Below are 22,243 nucleotides of genomic sequence, written 5' to 3'. Positions count from 1 at the left end.
TCTGCAGATGGTTCTAATAATTCATACTGATTATCTGCATTCGTACAGTGGTTATATATTTATGTTGGCATATTTTAATTTATGTACTTTGAATTTTAAGCTATGTACTTTTGAACTTACCAAAATGGTGGATATTACGGAATTCTAACTACCTACATTACGAAATTCTGATTGTTCAGTAAATTTTTATCCTAGCTTTGGAAAAGATACACGACCATTAGTGAAAATCAAATTAATATAACCAAGTGGTGCAAGATTCCAGCAGAACTATCAATTATTATTGACAGCAAATACATACCTTTTAGGGCCACAAAAGTTCATTCTGCTCATTTTTCGGAAACTACGCATCAGAATCATGTGATGTTGTTAAGCTTGACGTGATTCATAAACTGATATGTCTGGTCTTTGGACAATACTTTAGTTAAATAGGAAATAAAAAAGAGTTGATCTTAATTTTGGGGTACATAATTATGAGTAGGAAATATATTATATAATTGGAGTATAATTTGAGTGGGAAATTGATCAGGGGCGGATCCAGGACGGACTTCTGGGGGGCGGTGGGTTGTAATATTGCTACTTAGAAATACTTTTAAGAGTCCAAACTTTGGGATGGGTTTTATTTATATATTTAAAAAAAAAACTTTCCTCTTCTGGGAGGGCGATCGGGGATCCTGGATCTGCCACTGAAATTGATGGAACCATCAATTTCATGCTGTCAAGCGACTAATTTCCTAGCAAAATATCAAGTTTTAAGTGACCTTCAGAGCTTAAAATACATTTTCTTAACGTCAAATAAAAAGAATATCAGTGACTTCAACAAATCATTATATGGTTAGTTAATAACTTCTAAACCATTTACCGAGCACACGTTTACTAATGCGTTTTCACTCTATGGTATTACTTTTACTTATATGAAGGTATTATTCCTGTGTAATTTCAATGGCTGTGTTTTACTTCTGTCGGTAATAGAACTTATTGCAATAATGAAGACCTCACAACAAATAGGAGAGGGATTCCATTGTGGCTTTGTGGTTAGACAGCTGTTTTCGATGTTTGTGTTCGGAAGTTCCAACTTTGTTGAAAGTACATTGCCTGTAATAAAATCTTGCTGTTGTCAGATTTCATTTTAAGTGCTTCAGAAAACGGAAAATCATGTATATCATATGTATGAAGTTATTATTTAAGCTTCTAGTATCTGTATTTCTAGGTAGGTGAGAAGTAATACTTCCATAGTTACATTCTTCTATCGACTTTAAAAAAAAACTCAAAATTCTCAAGATGATAATTGAATATTAGTATTTTATGTTTATATAATGCAGGATAAGGAAATAGTATAATATGTTTCACTGATACAAATTTGGTAACATTGAACTTCTGAAGTTGGTGTCCACATTTAGACAAGTAAATATCACAATTATTAGTTATTCATTGAATGAAACAGATTGCAGTATTCATGAGGTCTTTTCAGCATCAAAATTGTCAATTGTTAGATATCAAGCAAGAGATTTTGATCCTTTTTTAATATCTCCGCAAATAAAATAGGAAACGGAATTTTTGCCTTTATGTCCCGCGGTTATGCTCTTTAGGTTAAAGAAGAGTGAGAACCATTGACAATGACTAATGACTAAATACAATGATCATGAAATATTTGATGGAACGATAATGAAGAAAACTGAAGTATAACGCGAAATCCTATGGACTGAAATTTAAAAATAAAACTGATGCAAAGATATCTCTATTGGTAATTGTACTTTATAAACAAATGTAAATTGAATAAATATGCACAACATGCGTAATATCAAAATTTCAAGTTCCCAATAAATATTCTACTTTACAAGAGTCAAAGAAAAATTTTTAAGTAATTTTGGTTGAAACTTACTTTCGCATTAGTTCGGTATCAGTAGCTGACTGACAATCGTTAGTAGCAAGTTTTGTTATGGTTAATTGAAGCGAAATAGCATGGACACAACTACTAATTATTTGATTTAAATATATTCAGGGTCAGTGATTTAACTGAAAAAAATATCTACCGGAACGGCTATAATGTACACGACTCACCAGCCAATTTTTTGGAACTAAAAAATATCTAAGACAAATAAATTTTCCGAAACGGCGTTCCAGTCCAACGAAACCATTCTACAAGATTACACTAAACAATTTACGCTAGTACTCAACAAATCAAGGTACTTGTTTTGAACAGAACTCTAAATTTATTAGTATTCAATCAATAGTAATACAATTTCTTGTTATATATGTAGTTATTAGATTCAAACGTTTATTTAAACTTTCCTACATTCATATCGGAATAGGCCAGAAAAACGATAGGAAAAAGGTATATTATCTAATGTTCACTATTATACTAATTCAACGCTTCAGTACGAACCGAAAGGATCTGCTAGTACTGTGGTTCCTGATAGTCTCGAAATCCACGTACACATATTCAACACAGAGAACTTCATATTCATTCAGATCTCATTTTCACGTTTGAAGAGCTAAATATTCAAATCTCATTGCACGATCGCATGAAGTGACTGTTGAACTGAAACCTTGCGTCAATGTCAACTGGATTACAGATAAGCCGATTATTCAGTCTGATGAATTTGATAATTCAGGCGTACTACAAGTGGAATTTTCGGATACGTCGTTTGTAATTACATATAGAATTTCTAGCGTAGATAAGCGCTTTTCACTGGGTGTGCTCTTTTATGTTTCCATAACTTTAAAAGCTTAAATATATTTGAATGAAACAAATATCAAGTTAAAGTTTAAGATTTTTTTTAGTGTACACAATGCATTGGAATGTGCGAAGGCTCTAAAAGATATTTACTTGTTTCAATAAGTTGTGCTAACTAGTTAAATGTTTATATATATATATATATATATATATATATATATATATATATATATATATATATATATAAAATTCTATCTATATTGGTCAATATACTGCTGAAAGGAAAGTGGACAATGCGGGCTAACAGCTTAAACTAAACTCATAAAAAATATTTCTAAAATAGGTTCAGATATCATTAGAGAAACCACAATTAACAATTTCAATTAATTCCTCCATTCTTTCTTCATACTCCTGAAGAGAAATTTCACAGTCGCGTAGGTGAATACGGTGTTTATATATTTTGCATTAAGAAACCGACTTAGTATTTTATACAGATTAGACTGATTTATCAATTCATGCAGTTCATTTTCGGGATTTTTTCGGTTGTTAGTGATAATGACAGTGCTGTGGAATATAGCAAATTATAGCTGTGTTATCAATAATATGTAGCACTATATGTGATTTTGCTGGGCTAATCATTTATGTTTTTCAGGAATTGAAGTATGTAGTATCAAGTTGAAAAGAAGAGCTATCTCCGACATGTTCTACTGTACGAGTTCAACAAAGGTTCTAGTGCCACGGAGCCATCCAGAGAAAAATGTGTGATATACGGAGAGGACACTATTGCTGGAAGGATCACCCGGAAATGGTTTAACAGGTTCCGAATTGGAAATTTTGACCTGAGCAATAAACGTCATTCTGGACCCACGTCAATGAGGACCATTCGAATAAATTGATCGACTGTGCTCCACGTCAAAGAATCGACGAATTGGCTACGGAAATGGGCAGTAGACAAACAACTATCATGCGAAACCTTCAACGACAAGGTTCAAAAGCCCGATTAGTAGGTGCCTCATTCACTTCATGCCATATGTGGTTCATTGCTTATGCCATCATAAACGTTGTAGCTAACATCAACCCTTTCAATCATGCATTGTTATCGGAGATGAGAAATGAAACTATACGTGAATCTTCAGCAGAAGAAGGAATTTGTCAACCCAAACAGAAAGGCAACACCACGTCCCAAACAGAATTTGTATCTCAAGAAGACACTGTTCTATGTCTGATGGAACATGGAAGATATTATCCACAGTGATCCCTAACCCCGTAATCGTGTCATCATTTTTCTGATGTATACTGTGATCAACTCCAACTATTTATACAACACTTAAAAATGCCGAATAAATGACATGGCATTATTACCCACATTGACAACGCTAATAGACGTGACTAGAGACCGGATGTTTAGGCACTAAAAACCTGGAAAATAGGCAGGCAAATAGGCACTAAAAATTTAAAAAATAGGCAGTAAAATAGGCACTAAATTGTAACTCGAAGTAATGAAGATAAATACTCAATACCATTAAAAATAGATTCAAGTCATAGATAATGTTCAAAGAATATAGAAACATACTTGTTTGTTAATATCTTTTATTGTATATATAAAAACGAAGCTTGTTATGCATTCCATACATACTGGGTGAACCTGAAAGATGTGCACATACTTCGGAAGCTGATTGATGACATCAAAAGAAGACAAAAAGTCCTGTTGCATGTTGTCGAATTCCGCGTCGTGTACGAGTGACAGGGGGGCCAACTTGGAATCCAAAACAGAATCCTGGCAATTGGAACGAGGCATAAAGGTGTCCACATACTTCGGGAGGTGATACTTGACATTCAAGAGGACTTTTTGTCTTCTTTTCATGTCACGAATCACCTCTCAAAGTATGTGCACATCTTTCGGTTCCGTTCCAATTGTGACGATTTAATTTTCGATTCCAAATTGGCACTCTGTCAGTCGCACACGACATGGAATTCGACAAAATACAAGAGGACATTTTGTCTTCTTTTGATATCACTAATCACCTCCCGAAGTATGTGCACATCTTTGAAGTTCGCCATGTATATATATCGTAACGTTCTACGTGCTTGTGTTTACAAACATTTAATATGTGTGTATTATTTATGTTATATAAATTATATATTTTCCCAATGAAGGCTTATTTTGAAGAAAATGCATAGAATAGGCAATATTAGGCACTAAAGCAATTATTTAGGCAGTAAAGGTCGAAATAGGCAAAATAGGCAAAATAAAATTGGCTTAAATCGAAACTATAAACCCTCATATAAACTTTAAAACATTATGTTTGATCATATCTTTAATAATAAAGAATAGGCATTTTGCCTAACATCCGGTCTCTAGACGTGACATACATGACAATCGTTGCCATTCAGCGGCTTCAATGGAAAGTTCTTCCTTATACGGCGTATTTCGCAGATGTGGTCTTACAGTTTACCATTTACTGGTCTCTTTCGAAAGCACTCGGTGGCACATTCTTCGAAAAGGATAAGCAGCTACAAAATTTCATTGATGATTTCTACACATCCAAACTACCTTGTTTTCTCTGTAAGGCATCCAAAAACAACCTCCAGAACTTTGGAAACAGAATTGTGATCAATGCAGAGAAATACATCAGCGATCCATTGTCTGATTAGTTCAACTGTAAAGCAAATAATGTATGCATTGGTTTCAAGCTGCACGAACTAATGAATCAACCCAATATAACTGTCACTTTCACTCGTCCCATTACGTTCTTACTAGTTATGGACATATTCATATTTTGTGGATCAAAAGCCATCATGCACCAAATTTCATTCCTTTACCTGCAATTATGGAGAGAAGACTTCATCCCTTCTAATGCTTCCGCCATATTGAATTTAGGTCTCACCACTTCAAGGTTGAATTATCACATTGGCAGAAGTAATATATATATATATATATATATATGGGGACCTTAGATTTGAAGTGAGATTCAAACCAGTACTTGAGTTTGTATCTGAAGCGAGTACCCCATCGAGATCGAATGGAGACTACCACGTTCGCCACTCGGCCATAAAGAGGCACATCAACAAGAATATACCACTCTTCGTGATTTTATGCGAAAATAGTTCAGGAGAAATATGGACAGTTAGAAACTTCATATCATGATTTTCCATGGTGATATTTCCTAAATTCGTATAATGATTCCGATATTCGTATCCTGTACGTCAAAATGTTCCATACACATTATTTTGTTCCTCTATGTGCAATACTTCAGCGAAAACTTCCTTTCCTATTCATTTTATGCTATTGAATTAGTGCTCCAAATCTTTTGTATAGAGTTTCGCAAGTGAAAGATATTTCACGTATTGCATATTAAACTGTCCACAGATAGCAAATTTCATAGCCTCCTGTGCTATGTTTTAGATTAAATTTGTACTAATCAAATTTTCCGTTTCTCTCCTTTGAATTTAAACGAAATTTAGTGAATTCATACGAATTAAAGCGATACTCGTATTTTGTACATTATGAGCGCACATATATCAAATTTCACACCATTACGTTGAGCGCTTCAGTAAAGATATTTCCCTCTCTTTCTGAGTCACCCACATTGAATCATTCGTTTCAACCTTCAGGTTGGAACTTCTGAATTCGTACGATGTATGAGATATTTGTATTCTGTGTATCATAAACAATCATGCTCTTATCGTTGGTCCAGTGGCTAGCGTACATTGTTTGGTGCACAGTATTCCAGATTCGATTTCCGGTAGGAGAGTGTTGAAATTTAAACACATAACGGCGATTCGAATTCCATCTTAAGCTGTACGTACACATCTCATATAGCCTCTGTACTGAAAAGGTACGCTAAACTCCAACCAACCAACTGAACTACTTTATACCAAATTTTGTTTCTTTATGTTTAATGATTCAAGAAAGGAACTTCTTTCTTTCAATGTATGGCGTTATTTGGCCATAAATGGCCAAAAGAAGTAGTATTTAAAATCACAAACTTATATTATCACAAACGGACTAGTAATGAATTGGAAATAACATTATATCTTTTAACGAATGACAACATAACACGCCATCAAGTAATGATTGAGTAGAAACTGTACACCGCTGGACGAATCCATTCCATAATCGGTATTCCACTTGTAACATCTTTGAATGAGGAAAGACCAACTTTGAAATACGATTTCTCTGGAAAGCAATCTTGGGATCTGTCAGTAATCCATGCTCTCCGACACATGCTGTGCATTCGAACTACCTGGTTTTATAATATCGTTCAAAAGGGACGAGATTGGCCTATTTTTCCTATCGTCTTTCTTCACTCTGGCAATGAATATCAGACCATCCAATGGTGGTGGGTGAAATGAAATTGCACTGAATAGATACTGTATTTCGCTTTGAAGTTCTAAATATATTTCATTATTTAAAAAGGGGAATTGTTGGACAGAAAGCAAGTGCTGTGGGACTCATTCATGAAAGGAGCTTATCTCCATAGCTGGTAATTGTAATTCTTTCATTCGAAACACATGGGGAGGGAGTGATAGTTAAACGCTCTGGAAGTCCCGCACTGTAAAGATCTTGATTCAGCACCCTCTGGGGACTGTTAATGGGAATATCTTCTCCTGATGTCATTCACTGAATGTTTGAATGTATGCGTGTCCCGTAATGAGAAAAGAAGAGAGCAGGGGAAAACTGATTATAGTGACGTAATAGTGGTGGGAGATAGGGGAGTATAATCAGCAGCAAAATGTTGTGTAAAAGAGTGTGTATTTTGGTATAAATATACATTTGTGTGTGCGGGAGTACATAAGAGAGAAACACACACACACAGAGAGCATATTGATTCGACTTACCATCATGCAGTGGATCGATGGTATGGATCATGAGCTGTAGCAAGCCATGCCGGAACTTCGTGCCCGAGTGAAGGATAGGGGCTTGGACTGGTCGAGGGGCCACGCCTCCTGCCGTCCCTACCGACCCAGAACCGCCTCCAACGCTCGTCTGACTGGAGGTGGTTGCGTTGGCGTGCTGCACAAAAGAAAGAAAAAAACATTAAATTAAAAAATAGAAGTTAATCAGCAAATCATACACATTTGATTTACAGTACACAACAACATGAAAACACAATTAAATCTCTGTTTTTCCCCTTTGCTGTTGAATTAATCTACTGGACGATGTGTTTATAAATGTGATTATTATACTTCTACAAGTACATAATACGTAAAATGAATAATATCCACATTCTTTTGTTGAGAGTCTTCGTACGATTTATGAATACAACCTTATACTTACACTGAATCATGTAGTTTCGTGCCTCCTTAAACATATAGAGTCTTCCGCTAGAAACGAATTTTCCTGCTCTCTTTTAAGCTAAGCTTTCCATTTAAATACATACATTGTACGACACATCATACATTAATAACATTTCTACCTGAAAACCAACACGTGTTACACGTGTTAGTCATATCAAAAGATAGAAGTTCACAACTGAGCAATTAGAGTTATATCTCAAAAGAAAGAAAGATATCCTTATAATATTTATATCTTTAAAAACGTAAGCAAATATATTCTACGAGAGTTAGCGGTAAATAATGTTGTTCCGAGATTAGCGTTCAATAACATGTCTTCTCGAGTGTGATGTGCTGAGTACAGAATTCTAAAAAATATATATCCCATAATGTAGTTAGTGGACAACTTTTGAACATCTTTTTTTAATTTGTATTTATTTGTAGAATTTCTGTTATATCCTTTTACGAGAACGTGCATAGGGGTTTTCTCTCTGAGACTACATGTAAAAGTGATTTGGCCCATTTAAAATCAGAAATGTATTTTTCCAAAGGAATAATTATTACACTGTTTTCTTTCACGTATCATTGATAAGGTATAATTTCATAGAAGTACAGTAACACCTTCTTAATCTGACTAATTGGGGGAGAAGATGACCGGATTAAAGAAAGTTTGAATTGACTGAAATAACCTAACCGTAAAAAGTTCTTTAAATCTCTCTTTATAGCAACAAGACACACTTATTGTATATAGTACGAATTGCTTATATCTAAATGGAGCTAGACTCATATTCTGTTTATTTATTTTATTTTATTTATTCAACACAACAGGTCTAGGCCCAGTTACAATGTTGTTTCTTTATAATTACATTAACCCTCAGCTATATCCTTTAAGAAGATTATACCTAGGTACATTTTCGTTATTACATATATTTTAAAGTCTATTCTAATATACTGACTCTGACATTCTAAAAACATATATATCATATATCCTTTGAATTGTATTGTACGAAACACTCATCATCCATATAGGAAATGGATCGAAACCCTCATCATCTATATGGCAATGATAATTGTTCTTACTTTTAGCAGTCCAATGTGCTGTAATTTCCTACTCAGGTTTTACCTGACGGGACACGCAATTGTACCTTCGAAGTAAGATCGGGATAGTCAATTTTACTACTACTGTACTGTAGTATAAACTGTACTGAAGTCAACTATATTGTATACATCTACTGTAGTGTCTCTTGTGTTTACCAACAATGAACAAGTATAGCATATTCTTAACCGTCAGAGAGTTATGTTAGAAATGTGCTTGTTAACATTTAGCCAACATTTAACACATTACATTCTGTCTGTCCTGCATTGTCCGGTTTATCGTCGTCCAGATTAATGAAGTTTTACTGTACAACTAAGTTCCTTTGCATCAATTTAATTTCAAAATATGGGGTTGTTTTACTCGTTCGCTGCCACTTGACGCCGTATTGCGTGATTCATACCTATTGCTGTGTGCCATTGACGCCATTTGGCGTCAAGAGATAGTTCTCATTGTAGACATTCTCTGTAAAGTGGGTCGCAAGTATAGAGCTTTTATACTCTGATGTAGAGGTCTGCGTGGGCTCGGGCCGGACCCGGGCCGTAAATGTTTAAATATACCTAGGTACAACCATATTTATCAGAATTTATCGGACCTAACTTTGTAAATATACTGCACAACGATATTTATGGGACCATTCTTCCTGAAGAACTTTTAAAGCACATCTAAATTTTTAACTTAAGACGCCTACATTAAAACTATGATTATCATTTTGTAATTGAGAGTAAATCTAACTGTGTAGTAGTGGAGAGAAAAACTAAAAGTAACAGAAATAAACATATTTAGCTTATCTGTGAGTGAAAGTTTGAGCAGCCAGAGTACGGATTCTAATCTTTTTCATCACAGCAATCGACAATGACTGCTTTGAGGACTATCAGAGTGAGTTGACCACACATCCATTTGCATAAGAATATGCAACACATTGACACTTTGTTTTAAATATTTGGAGTATTCATTTCAAGTTAAGCATTTCATGAGAATTTATATAAATGAAATGAAATATTTAGTCTGACGTCCCACGTTTATGCACCAAGGCTAAGGGAGACGGAATTTATATAAATGACCATCTTCTTTAGAGAATTCATATAATTAGCAAGTGCAAATGATAAACTTTATTTTGTTATTCTCTCTGAATCATGTAAGCTTTTAAACTGCAAAAATAAACCTCTATTTTTTGTAAATAAAAATAAAATTTTGGTTAATTACTAAATTTCTGTAATTTGGACTTATTTCGGGCTCATTTGATTATCACACGAGCTCGGGCCGGGCTCGAGCTTAAAGAATAAAGCATATTTCGGACTCGGGTCGGGCCTCACATTATAAATTAACGGGCCGGGCCCGGGCTAAAAATTCCGGCCCGTGCAGATCTCTACTCTGGTGACACACAGCGTTGGCCTGTCAGTTTCTGTAGTGTGCTTGGTTTCCGCTAGATGTATGTAGCTAGTTTGTTGCAAAAGTTTGAAAGTTGCAAAAGTGTATGTGGCACATTGGGTTGGGGTACTGAAATCAAGGTGGCAGCGAAAGAGTTAAAAGTATTGAGCCTTTGAAGGTCAAAATTGAAAATACATTTATTATGATTTGAAAGTAACATTATAAATCTCATATACACTATTTTGTTCGATAACTTCTCATTTTTTCGGAAACACCATAATGCCATCGCTATTGAACTTTTGTGGTTTCTAGTCAAAATAGTGTAACATTTGATTTCCACAGGCTTCTTTTGAAACTACATTAGCACATTTAGGGAGTTCTGCACATACCAAAATAAATGATTTCTGTGCTGCAGCATTTGAACTTTTATTGAAACAAAATTGTAATGTATCGTGGTTTGTGCAATGTTCACTGATCTTCGTGGCGCAATACCTTACATTCGATTATAAGAACGGTAATACATTTTGCACAACTACTAGCTTCAGCTGTCAGTTGTCAAAGGATGTTATGCTTGATTCGCAGCTATTCATGTATCTTGAGATTTGAGACACTAACGCCATCTCGTGCACAAAACTTACTACTTTTCAGACAATCTGATATACTTCATATTCGTCTTCACTTATAAAACAATATTTATGAAAAGGTGAGCTTGAATAAAAAGGTGAGATTCTGGGATCAAAATTAAAGCTCCCAAATGCTGAAACATTTATTTCTATGGTTGCAGTTTTTATTCTTGTGCTGGATTTCTTCCTTAACACCATGAATAAAAAAAAAAAAATAGAGCATTTATCACTAGTTTAGTGGCTACCATAAGAAGTAAGGGATAGAAGAGTCTTGACATTTGAACGCATTGATGTTATTCGGATTCTACCTCGAACTGTAGGTCCACCTATTACATAGCCTCAGTACTGAAAAGAGACGCTAAACTTTAATAAACAGCAACAGGAACAACAAAATTCTAAATAAGTACGAAAGAGTTCTTTCATTCTTTCAATATGTTCCTAGGCTACAGCAGCAGACACTCATGTGGTATTAAGAGTTCTTTCCAGGTTCATAAGTAAAATTGTTTCGATAGAACTAAATATTAATTAAATATTGACAATCTTTTATTATATAATATCATATTTAAAACGAATAGTTGAAATATTCCTGTACTATTTATGATCATATATATATATACATTGAAAGAATGAGTTGAGTTGATTTTGAGTTTAATGTCCCTTTCAGCAGCGACGCTATATGAGACGGGACCTACTGGTTAACGTGGAATCCGAACCACATGAGTTCCCGCCGGGAATCGAACTTGGGTCTCCCACGCCAAAGGTGCGTATGCTAACGGCTTAGCCACCAAGAAACTCATTATGGGAACTTAGATATGCATTAATAATAATAATAATAATAATAATAATAATAATAATAATAATAATAATAATAATAATAATAATAATAATAATAATAATAATAATAATAATAATGTTAGATATATAATGCTTAAATTAATTAGTATAAAATGTTTCTTTACATTTATTATTAGTTTGGATTATTTTTATAAATTATTAAGAATATATAAATATAATTATTAAAATATTATTAACTGTCTGCTATGGGTTCGAGGAAATATCCAGAAAAAGCCATCAGCGTTTGAAAAATTGAAGCTTATTCTCTCACGTTTGTCTTTGTGGTGCGCATGCAGAGTTGCATAGCATAATTGATGAGTATTTTAAGGTCAACTATAAAAAAAAAAAAAAAAACTGAATATAACTTATTCTCTGAGTATTCAAAAATCCGCAGAAGTGTTATTTTTCAATGTAACATGATTTAGTTAGAAAAGCGATTTCCGTGGTGATGAATTAAAATCCACGTCGGATTCGTGTGGTGTTATCAGCGTTCCACGCTATTAGCTGGATAAAATAGTTGTCTAAAGCCTGTATTATTGACCTCGTAATATGTTTGTGGCTGAAAGAGGATTTTGTTGTTGAAGTTTCAGATAATACTTTTTCATCGTTAGAGAAGCGCAATTTAAACAGTTTACATGCGAAATAGTAAAATATGTGCACAGATAAATGGTAACATTTTATTCACTGCAGTAACAGTGGGGTTTATTTTGTATACTTAATATCTTTTACATGTCTAACGCTGATCTATATTTAGTCATGAGAATTAATACTTTAGGATATAATGAAAAATAGTTTCAATTAGCAGTTAGAAAAGGTTAGAACTTATACAGAATGAGGCGAAAGTCCGGAAGTATTTTTTTTAAATTCAAGTAAAAAAGTGAGATCATATGTTGAATGTGTAAGAAGGCCTACTTCCATAAGTGTATGAACTCGGTGGCGACTATTTTATAGGACATCCTCTTGAATCTGAGCTGAAAATTTTAATGCGGAAAGGCATAATGTGAATAATTTAGCAAAACGTGAAATGAAATTAAATATCTGGCTTTACGTTCCAAGGATATGCTGCATACGTAGGCTTCGAGAAACGTATGATTAATAAAAAGGAAGAATTATGAAATAAATCGTGTACTAAAGCTGCAGGAGGAGGCGAGAGAACGCCAAGAAAAGAAACGGACATGATGTTGTTCACCACGAACTCTTATGGCCTGAAACAGAGATCTCTCACACTAGAGGTGAGCACTCTATCACTAGCTACTGTGCTCCTGTTAAAACTCGAATTTGATAAGTGGAGTTAGTTTTGCAATTAGATGTTCATTCATTTTCGAAGGAGCATTGCCTATCTCATAAAATGTGCTCACAGTGAAGTATTGTATTTTTTAAAAAACACAAGTCATTAATCAATCATCCTGAATCTGTAGCAATAAATCTAATGCAATATTTTTTGAAACAGATGTACACAATTCTTCGCTGTATGTCAAAGCTCTGGATTTTGACCAACAACGCAAGATCCTTGAGCTGACCCGACAAAATGACAGTCAATGTGTATTAGACCTAGAAATGGAGAGTGCTACTTCAAGGGTATTCATCTATCTGTTCTATTCCCGGAAAATTATTCATCCTATACTGACAGAACCACCAACAAGATATGGTCAGGTACAGTCGTGTTGGAAGTAATTCGGAAAGTTATCTTCAACGCTGAGGAATATTTAGAAACGGAGATTAAACAGACACTGTGCACCAGGAGATGACTTAGAATGAACAGGAGACCAACAATTTATGTATCCCAAATTCTTATCATACTATAACTTAGAACTACTAACAGTTTACATGGATCTGTTCAGAGTGAATTATAATGCGATCAATAGCTGTGGCTATATTAATTATCACACACAGAGAAGAGAGCCTCATATTGAATAACACTAGCCTTGGAGACATTGAATTGATAGTGGTTTGTATCGGGGCCTAATACTCAAACTTGATCCTATTACCATTATTACCAGATGAATCCCTAATAAATACCATTTATTAGTGTGAATCACCCTGTAATCAGGTTTTCGACTCAAACTTGATTTTAAGGATAACAGACGGATGTTACATTGTGAGCTTTTGATGAGTGCAGTCACAACTGCAGTTATCATGTCCGGATCTATGGCGGTTTTCGACTACACTCTACGTAGTTTGTCTTTTCATGATCTTATTTCGTTGAATCTTTACATAATGCTGTAAACGGTGCTATGTGATACTTCCGTTTTGTCAGAGTAAACAATATTAAATTCATCTACAATTACCGTCCTATTTTACTCCAAACTACCTCAATCTGTTCCCGTAGGGTTACGCTATTCTGGAATGCATCGAAAGAAAAATAATACGCCTGTAAAAAAATCATTAACGCTCCGTTGAAAATGGGAAATTAGTATTAAATTATAGAAAGTAGAATAATTTTGTGTTTTAAACGTACTTATATCACTATTACCTTGCATTTTGAATTACTCGAAAAAGGTTACTAGAATTCTCTATATCTACGATATTTATTTGATCGTATCCTGAGGGGTGATTAATTAAAATGAACAAAATGGAAGAATCAGTTGAATAATAATATGAGAGGAAACAGAGAAATACCGACAAAATGTACGCACATAATGTTCTCTACCATGAACTCATATGACCTGGGAGTGAACTAAGACCTCTTTGCATTAAAAGTGAGCACTCTTCTATTGAACTAATCTACTGCAGAAACAAATGTCTTGTTTTCTTGTATGAGTATTCCATAAATGAAAACAAGTGAAAATTATATGGATATTGTAGATCATATTTATGTAAACCTCCGTGCATCAGAGTGAGTGGACGCGTCATTATTGTACAGGTTTCATTCACGATAAATATACATATGGCTCAGAGTCTGTGTAAAACTGTAGGTTAAATAGCCTCAGTGATAAGATAATTAAGTGAATAAATAAGAATTTGTAAAAGACAAACAAGGAAATAAAGAGGTAGACCGATTGAACCCTACGTCTTAGGCAACCCGCAAAATTACTGTGTATTTTGGGTTGCCTAATATAAAGTCATTTAACTACAATTTCACTGAGCTCATTCTTGTCACCAGATCACAGTTTTCTTTAAACGTAGTGCCACCTCTATGTTAACTAACGTGATACCGACCCTTTTTTGTATATTACCAAAAAAAATCCTTGTTCATAGAGGAGAAGCAGGTGATAAGAATACGCTACTCGTAAGGAAATACAAGGCAAAATTTCCAAAGAACATATTTACCACTTGCGTCCTGAACCATTTGAATGTCGTAGGCAACTTATACGACATAATTATAAATAGGTTTTTAGAGTTGAAAAAATACAATAACATTATTCTAAAGCATAATTTGAACATAAATAAATATGGTTCTAGATTCTTAATTGTAGTATTAAATAAGGTTACCATACTTTAAAATTATCAATATGGCATAATTTTTGTTATCAAATCATTACACCGAATGATTTAATTATTGATAGCTGCAGTGTCTTTACATTAAAAGGATAATTTTCACAATGACTGAGCATATAAGTAAGTTACAGAAAGTAGTTCCAGTTAGTAGAATATATTACAATCATAACTTCTAACGTCCTCCGAAAATCTTCAACATTACTGAAATCACATCATTTTGCTTCAAGTATACGGTACTAAAATGTATTGATATAGTCAAACGTCACAAATTTACCCATTCGATCCGAAATTGCTGATAAAAGACCATGTACAGTCCGCAGCTAAAAACCTCCAACATGAGCATGTAAGTTTATTAAGAAATGAAGTTTTTTGCTAAAAATAAGTAAGCAGAGGAGGACGCCGAGGTTTTTTTCTGGCGTGCTTCGTGCCACTTAGATGTTATGTTGATTAAATGCGCTGTTAGGCGTAGTTTCACAGTAAACTTACATGCTCATGTTGCAGGGTTTTTGCTGCGGACTGTACCAGGAAATGTGAGCTTCTACAGATTAGTCTAGAAGTAAGAAAATCAAAGTTAGAACAAAATTATTTTAAGTTGCAGCCCTGAAACAAGGAAAATGTTGCTGTTCTTCTTGTGGCATTAAAAATTGCTCGTAATACTTGTATCTGACGAGTACATTAAATCTCTTTATAAAATTCAAATAAAATAGCTTACACTTTTTAAGTTAAAGATATGTCCTCGCTACAGAAGCTCAGGGGGTTCGGATCCTACGTTAGGTCCACGTCTCATATAGTCTTGCTCTTGAACGGGACGATAAACTCAAAATCAAATCAGAAGCCGTGGTGGCTCAGTGGTAGAGCATTCATTTCAGGTAAATGGAGTCCTTGGTTCGATCCAAACTCGCTCCAAGCGAACTTTGTGATGGATAAACACCATGTGCATGTGTTTGCTCGGGGTTCTCCCGTTTCCTCCCACTTTCTTCATTCCATCATTTCCTTCATTTCTAATCATCACTACATCCTTTAGCCTAGACGGCATAAGCATGGGACGTAAAACTTTAAGATCATTTAATTTTCATTTCAAAATCTAATCAAATCAAACAAAGATTGTTCTCCATCAGCATTGATATCAATAGGCTATACCATGTATGCATTTAATTAAAATAACATTCTTTAATGGAAAAGCCATTTTACTTCTCTTCCGTACGTAAGGACTCTCCGTTTTTTTTTTTTTTTTTTTTTTTTTTTAAATATGATTTTACAAAAGTATTATGTGGAAGACACTGGTGGCATCGCTGTCGGAGAACCAAACTGTAAACAAGACCGTTGTGTTTAGAATGGTTGTTCACTGAAGTTTTGCGTTCATTTGTGGCGCCGAAACTACATGAAACATGGACCGTACAGTTGAAGGTGGTACCTACTCCGTTCAATTCTCTCCCACTGGGAAATCGAACCTGAGACCTGCAGGCCGAACCTGAACCTGAACCAATAACGTGAGTGCCAGCTACTAGTTCATCTAGAAGAGTCTGTTATTCCTAGAGTGTACAGATGCACATAACAAGAATTGAGTAAAATGACTTGAAGTTTTGAGTTTAATTTCCGACGCTTTGTCATTTAAGCTAAAAGCAATTGATAACTAATGAAAGTGAATGAGTGTGAAAGAACTGGAGGAATGAGAATGTGAAGGGAAATGCAACATTCTGGAGAAAATCACACGGATATGATGTTGTCCACCACAAGATCATTTTACCTCGTATCGAACCAGGAACTCTTAGCACCAGAGGTGAACGCTCTCCCACTGAGCTATCAAATCCCCTATTTAATAAATGCTATTACTATATAGTTCAAATGTGGTTGACCGTTGTCGTGTGCTCGTATCAAACATAGAGTAATACAAAATTGTTATGAATATCAAATATATTTGTAATTTTACGCTGTGTTCATACAGAACAACTGGACCAGGATTAGAAGGTGAATGATAATATTAAATTCACTACATTAAATTTTTTAACCATACAATGTATCTATTAAATTGTATGCTTAAAAATTTAGAACAACTTTTTACAACAATGTGGAAATATATCTGACAGTATTCATTTCACACTAAAAGAACAAATGAAAAAAATATTCAGACACGTTAATTCTGCGGCAATTATACACATACAGCACATACATTCGTGCAGAAGCTTGCATTCTTTTTTAACGGTGATATGTCATTCCACATCAAGATCACGTGATGCTTTCAGTTACTGCTAATTCATTTGTACATTCGGTTACTTTCCTTTTCACACACACGCATACAAATATGCGAGTGCATAAAGTTAGCCCTTGCTACCCTAAATTACAATGATAGTTTTTTCTGCTTTGTGCTGAGTATAATTAAGAGTGCAGACACTGACATGACGATTTTTTTTACCTTGTCACATGTAATCATTTCTCCATGTGATGCAGCTACATACGTACGTACTCGTACATTACAAATGTGTAATATTGTGATGCGGTAATTACGCAAGGGTAACTCTAACATCACACCTAATTGAATTTACATGACAAAGTCTTGTTAGCTACAAGAGAAGTTGCTGTTTTAAAACTATTTCTGTCGCTTGAAGAGCATCATGATATGATCCGTAGGTTCAGACGTACATAACTCTAACTTTACTCCTTGATTAAATTTAGGAATAACTAGCTTTTAACGAAATTATATTTCCAATATGAATATTCCATTATAGTACTACATTTTACTTTTCATATACAGAGTGTCTCAAAATTCCTAATTAGTTTTATGCGACCAATGTTGACAATTGGTGGAGATCATGTGACAGAAGCAACACACTTTCTAGGTTTAGGATTAGGATTAGGAATTAGATTTCTGACCTTTCTACATTTGTGGCCATATTAGTCCTCACGTGTGAGGGATCACGTACTTCGGAGATCACACTGCCCGAGGGACTGGGAGGAAGGAAGGAAGGGACCATTATATTAGGCATCATCCAGGTATTTGGATGAATGAAGAAACCCTCACAGGATGGCTTGTCTGAAAAAGCTTTTACACTTTTACGACTGAGTGTCCGACCGGGAATTGAACCCGGGGCCGCTCGCACCAAAGACGAGAGTGTTAGCGACTATCCTACGCGGGACAATATTCCCTAGATTTGTAGTGCATAATGTAATCCTTTTAACGACTCGGAAAACCTGCCGTTTATTTCCTGTTATTTTGTACTGTAATGTTATATAGACGTAATGTTAAAAAAACATAATGATAATCACATATAATTCTTATTAGAGGTCTTGCATAGTAAATTGATTGATGAGTGCTGATACAAGAGACATTAAAAATGAAAATGGAACAAAATGTTATGATTTGTTCTCCTTTAAACAAATTGCATAAAAGTCAGTTTCTTATATCAATTACATTAACTTCCACTGTTTTACTACGGAAACTGAGATTTTAGAAAAGACTCTGAAATCTAGCTGCAATTCACCGTAAAAATAAGTTACATTTATTATAAGAAAGATTTTGTAACTGATTTGAGTTGCAATGTCAGAATACCTTGTTAAAGTAAAAATAATATTAGTTTCTCTATATCAAGCAGAAGAATATAATTGTATAATGCTTTTTTCATTAAAATATAGAGTGAAAATTAGTCTGAGTGAAGTGAATTATTCTGAGTGAAAAATATTTCTTTCATTTCGGTTATATTTAAGGATTCATACTGTACTTCCTGATTATTTACCGTAACAAAAGTGTAATCTTGAAGATATATCCAGTGATTTGTTCTACTGTCTCTTGGATTTATTACATATACTTACATCTAACTAAATTGATTTTTAAAGTGTTTTTATCTGATGAAATAATGCATAATTAAAAGAATATCTACCAAAAATATGTAAATACAAGAAAATACAGGCACACAGTGAGTGTGATTTTTATTTCTTATGTTATTACTATCTGAGAACTTCATCTGATAATTATAAAAACAGTTTTACGCTATTTCTGTTTTAAATGGTTTATAGATAAAATTTGTTAACTACTAGAAAAAGTTGTTTCCAATAAACTAAATCTATCTAAGCTCTCTGCAATTACATCTCACAGAAGAGCTATGACCAGCCAAACGAATAGTTTTTAGTTGGTGGTGTGTTGCCACATAATGGCTTCCATAAGTCATTTCTAAGTAGTGAGTCGTTAGCAGCGGCGCATCTAGGTAAGTTCCTAAGGTAAGTTCAGAAATTTAATAATGCCTAGCGTAAACTCGGAAATCTAACAATGTCTAGAGTAAGCTCGAAAATTGCATCCTCTATCTTCCTACCTTACCCTCACCCCCTAATTCATATAATTTTAATTCCATCTTGTCCTTTGTGACTTAACTGTGGAGAAAAAACGAAACTTTGTAACCGTATACTTTACTTACTCCCCTTCCGAAAGTAAATTTATCTTCGTAAACTCAGAATAAGCGAGCGACAAACTTCGTTCGACTTACATGCTCTTCGCGATCGGGGAAAAGAAAGAAAATTTCCAGAGCAGGTACAACGGAGGAACACAGTGTCAGACGAGGTAAATCATAACGAAATATGAAACAATACAGTTTCTTCTCTGTCTGTTCCAAACTGTTCAAGGAGACTGAAGTTGTTCAATCTTTAAACAAGTGCTTTCAATGATATCCTAGTCAAATTCCCCCATAAATAAATAAATAAATAAATAAATAAAATAAATAAATTTAAGAAGTTTTGTTTGTTACTATGAGGAATTTATGAAATTAAACCATATATCAAAATAAAGACAGTACTGTTATTTTGAATGACTGTCACAAACGAACTCAATACAAATTAAACAAACCGCTGCGTTGTTGTGGGAAGCATCATCTCTGTGTATTTTCGGGATGCTATTATGAGTGACAACAAACTTCCGGTTAATAGCAATAAATGTCACCAGCGTTACAGAAGGAAGCAAAGTCAAAGAGTAAGATCGTTTAACTCTATAGAAGAACCAGATAGTTCTGGAAGTGGTATTTCCGAGCACATTGACAAGAACAAAACTAATGATATGTAGTCTAGTCACTATTTCTTCCACAACATGATATTTTGCGCTCCTATGGCATTGGCACCCAGAGCACGTACCTTGCTTCCCTACTCTAGATACACCTCTGATAGTTTCCAATTCACGCAAATTCCTCATTTCGTTTCAATACTGAGTCAACAGAAAAGTTTGTCCGTCGGTTTCAGGAATCGAATCTGGGATCATGCCCAAAGAAGCACAGGCTTTATTTTTTTTTAGATACAAGAAAACATAAACATTTGTAATAAAAACTCCTTACCAATTTGAGTCAGGTATAACAATGCAACACAATACTTGTAGAAATATGACAGAACTATAATTAATGTAGAAACAATTTCATGTAGCGTTGGTTTCAAGGCTGGGCGAGAATTAGTATTACTCAAAACACCAATAAAAAAGGTATCAAAAACTGAAGATTTTGCTGTACTCTTAACTCTATTCTGTCAAATAACCATTATCACCAAAAACCTAAGGAAGTAACCGTAATTGGTTCTTAGAAAGCAATCAACTTAATTTGTAATTAATCAGAACATTTTCATAGTGTTGAAGTTTCTTTCGCAGAATAGAAGCTTCAAAATGTAATACTATGACATAGTGCGAGATCATCAGTTTGTAGTTCAGAACAGAAATTTGAGTCAACGTAGTCTTATCGCGACCACTGGCAGCATTCTGTCATATAAATAGCACACGGAAGTCTCAACCACATTTCCAGTTGAAACAAAATGATTTATGATCATTGAAGTATACGTCATTAAATGAAAAAGTTTTGAATGTTCTTAAGTTACCTAAAGTTAAAATATAAATTTTCATGTAGAACAGGACGACACCAAAATATGGTTAGATGGATATGAATATTTTCTCTCAGTAAATCCAATTGAATGACGACAATTTTTATTCAATACTTAGCTGTTGAAGTAGTTGTAGTTCCACGCAGTTTTACGAGATTATAGATAGAAAAGATACAACAAGAACATAATGAATGATTTTGATATTTATATTAATCTCATGGAGTCACATTATGCGAAGTGATATTTCAATCATTAAGAATATAATATGGATCACACAAAATTTTTTGTGATTTCTCCGACTTGAAACTTAATGCTATTTATACCTATTTGACAGTGCAGTACAATATTAGTACTAAATTTAGACACAAAGTAATATAAAATAAATATTATACAAAGGTTATCTTGTAAACTTTTAAAGTTTTTCAAGCAGATCTTAGTACGAGTAGATTTGCCATAGCTATTTGATTAAAACTAGCATTATAATTTGCCGTTATTTACTTTTTCTTTAGAATAAAAAGTTTTGGTGACATGTAGTATTCTTTTGTAAATGCTTCGGTGTAACCTCTTAAAAGCAATAAATGATTAGAATGAACTTTTCAATCGTTTTTTATAACTGCATACATTTCCGAGCCTACAAATTTGGTAGTATATGAATATATTATTACATATCAACTGTATAGCTACAAGAATTGCGTATTTAAATGTTAATCGAATGTAGTTTCAAAAAATCTAGTCCACGCTACATACTAATGAAATGAAAAGAAAAATACACGATTCTTGGAGAACATTTTAAATTACTATAGTTCCAAGTATACTATACAAATGTGAATAGGATGGTATTTAATAGTAAACTCGACAGTTAACTTGACTAATAATTAATTCACAGAAATAATTAAATAAACTAACTTTGATACTGCAATAGATACTTAAGGGGTTATGCGTTCATTTACAATAGTGCTCAGAGTCTGATTTGGAACATGTTAGCACTTTTATCAAATACCGAAAAGGATGTAGTGTTTTGGTACAGGAAGTAGTTTAGTTCTCTTGTATATTCAGAAATCATTGATTCGATTCCTCTGTTCAACTTGACTAAAC

The 22,243-nt window shown here is 34.0% G+C and overlaps 1 protein-coding gene across 3 annotated transcripts in view; it reads right to left on the bottom strand.

Annotated features, from left to right (window-relative positions):
• Positions 1-22,243, bottom strand: part of Nckx30C (solute carrier family 24 member Nckx30C) — a 524,219-nt gene that overhangs the window by 229,699 nt on the left and 272,277 nt on the right. For all 3 annotated transcript variants that reach the window (XM_081748623.1, XM_081748624.1, XM_081748625.1), the window contains one exon: positions 7,517-7,691. In XM_081748623.1, the coding sequence (XP_081604749.1) occupies positions 7,517-7,691 (175 nt within the window). The remainder of the gene's footprint in view (positions 1-7,516; positions 7,692-22,243) is intronic.

This window comes from Thermobia domestica, chromosome 2 (genome assembly GCF_964235325.1).
Source record: "Thermobia domestica chromosome 2, izTheDome1.hap1.1, whole genome shotgun sequence".
In the NCBI taxonomy this organism is placed as follows: Eukaryota; Metazoa; Arthropoda; class Insecta; order Zygentoma; family Lepismatidae; genus Thermobia; species Thermobia domestica.
This window is presented reverse-complemented; position numbering and strand designations above follow the sequence as displayed.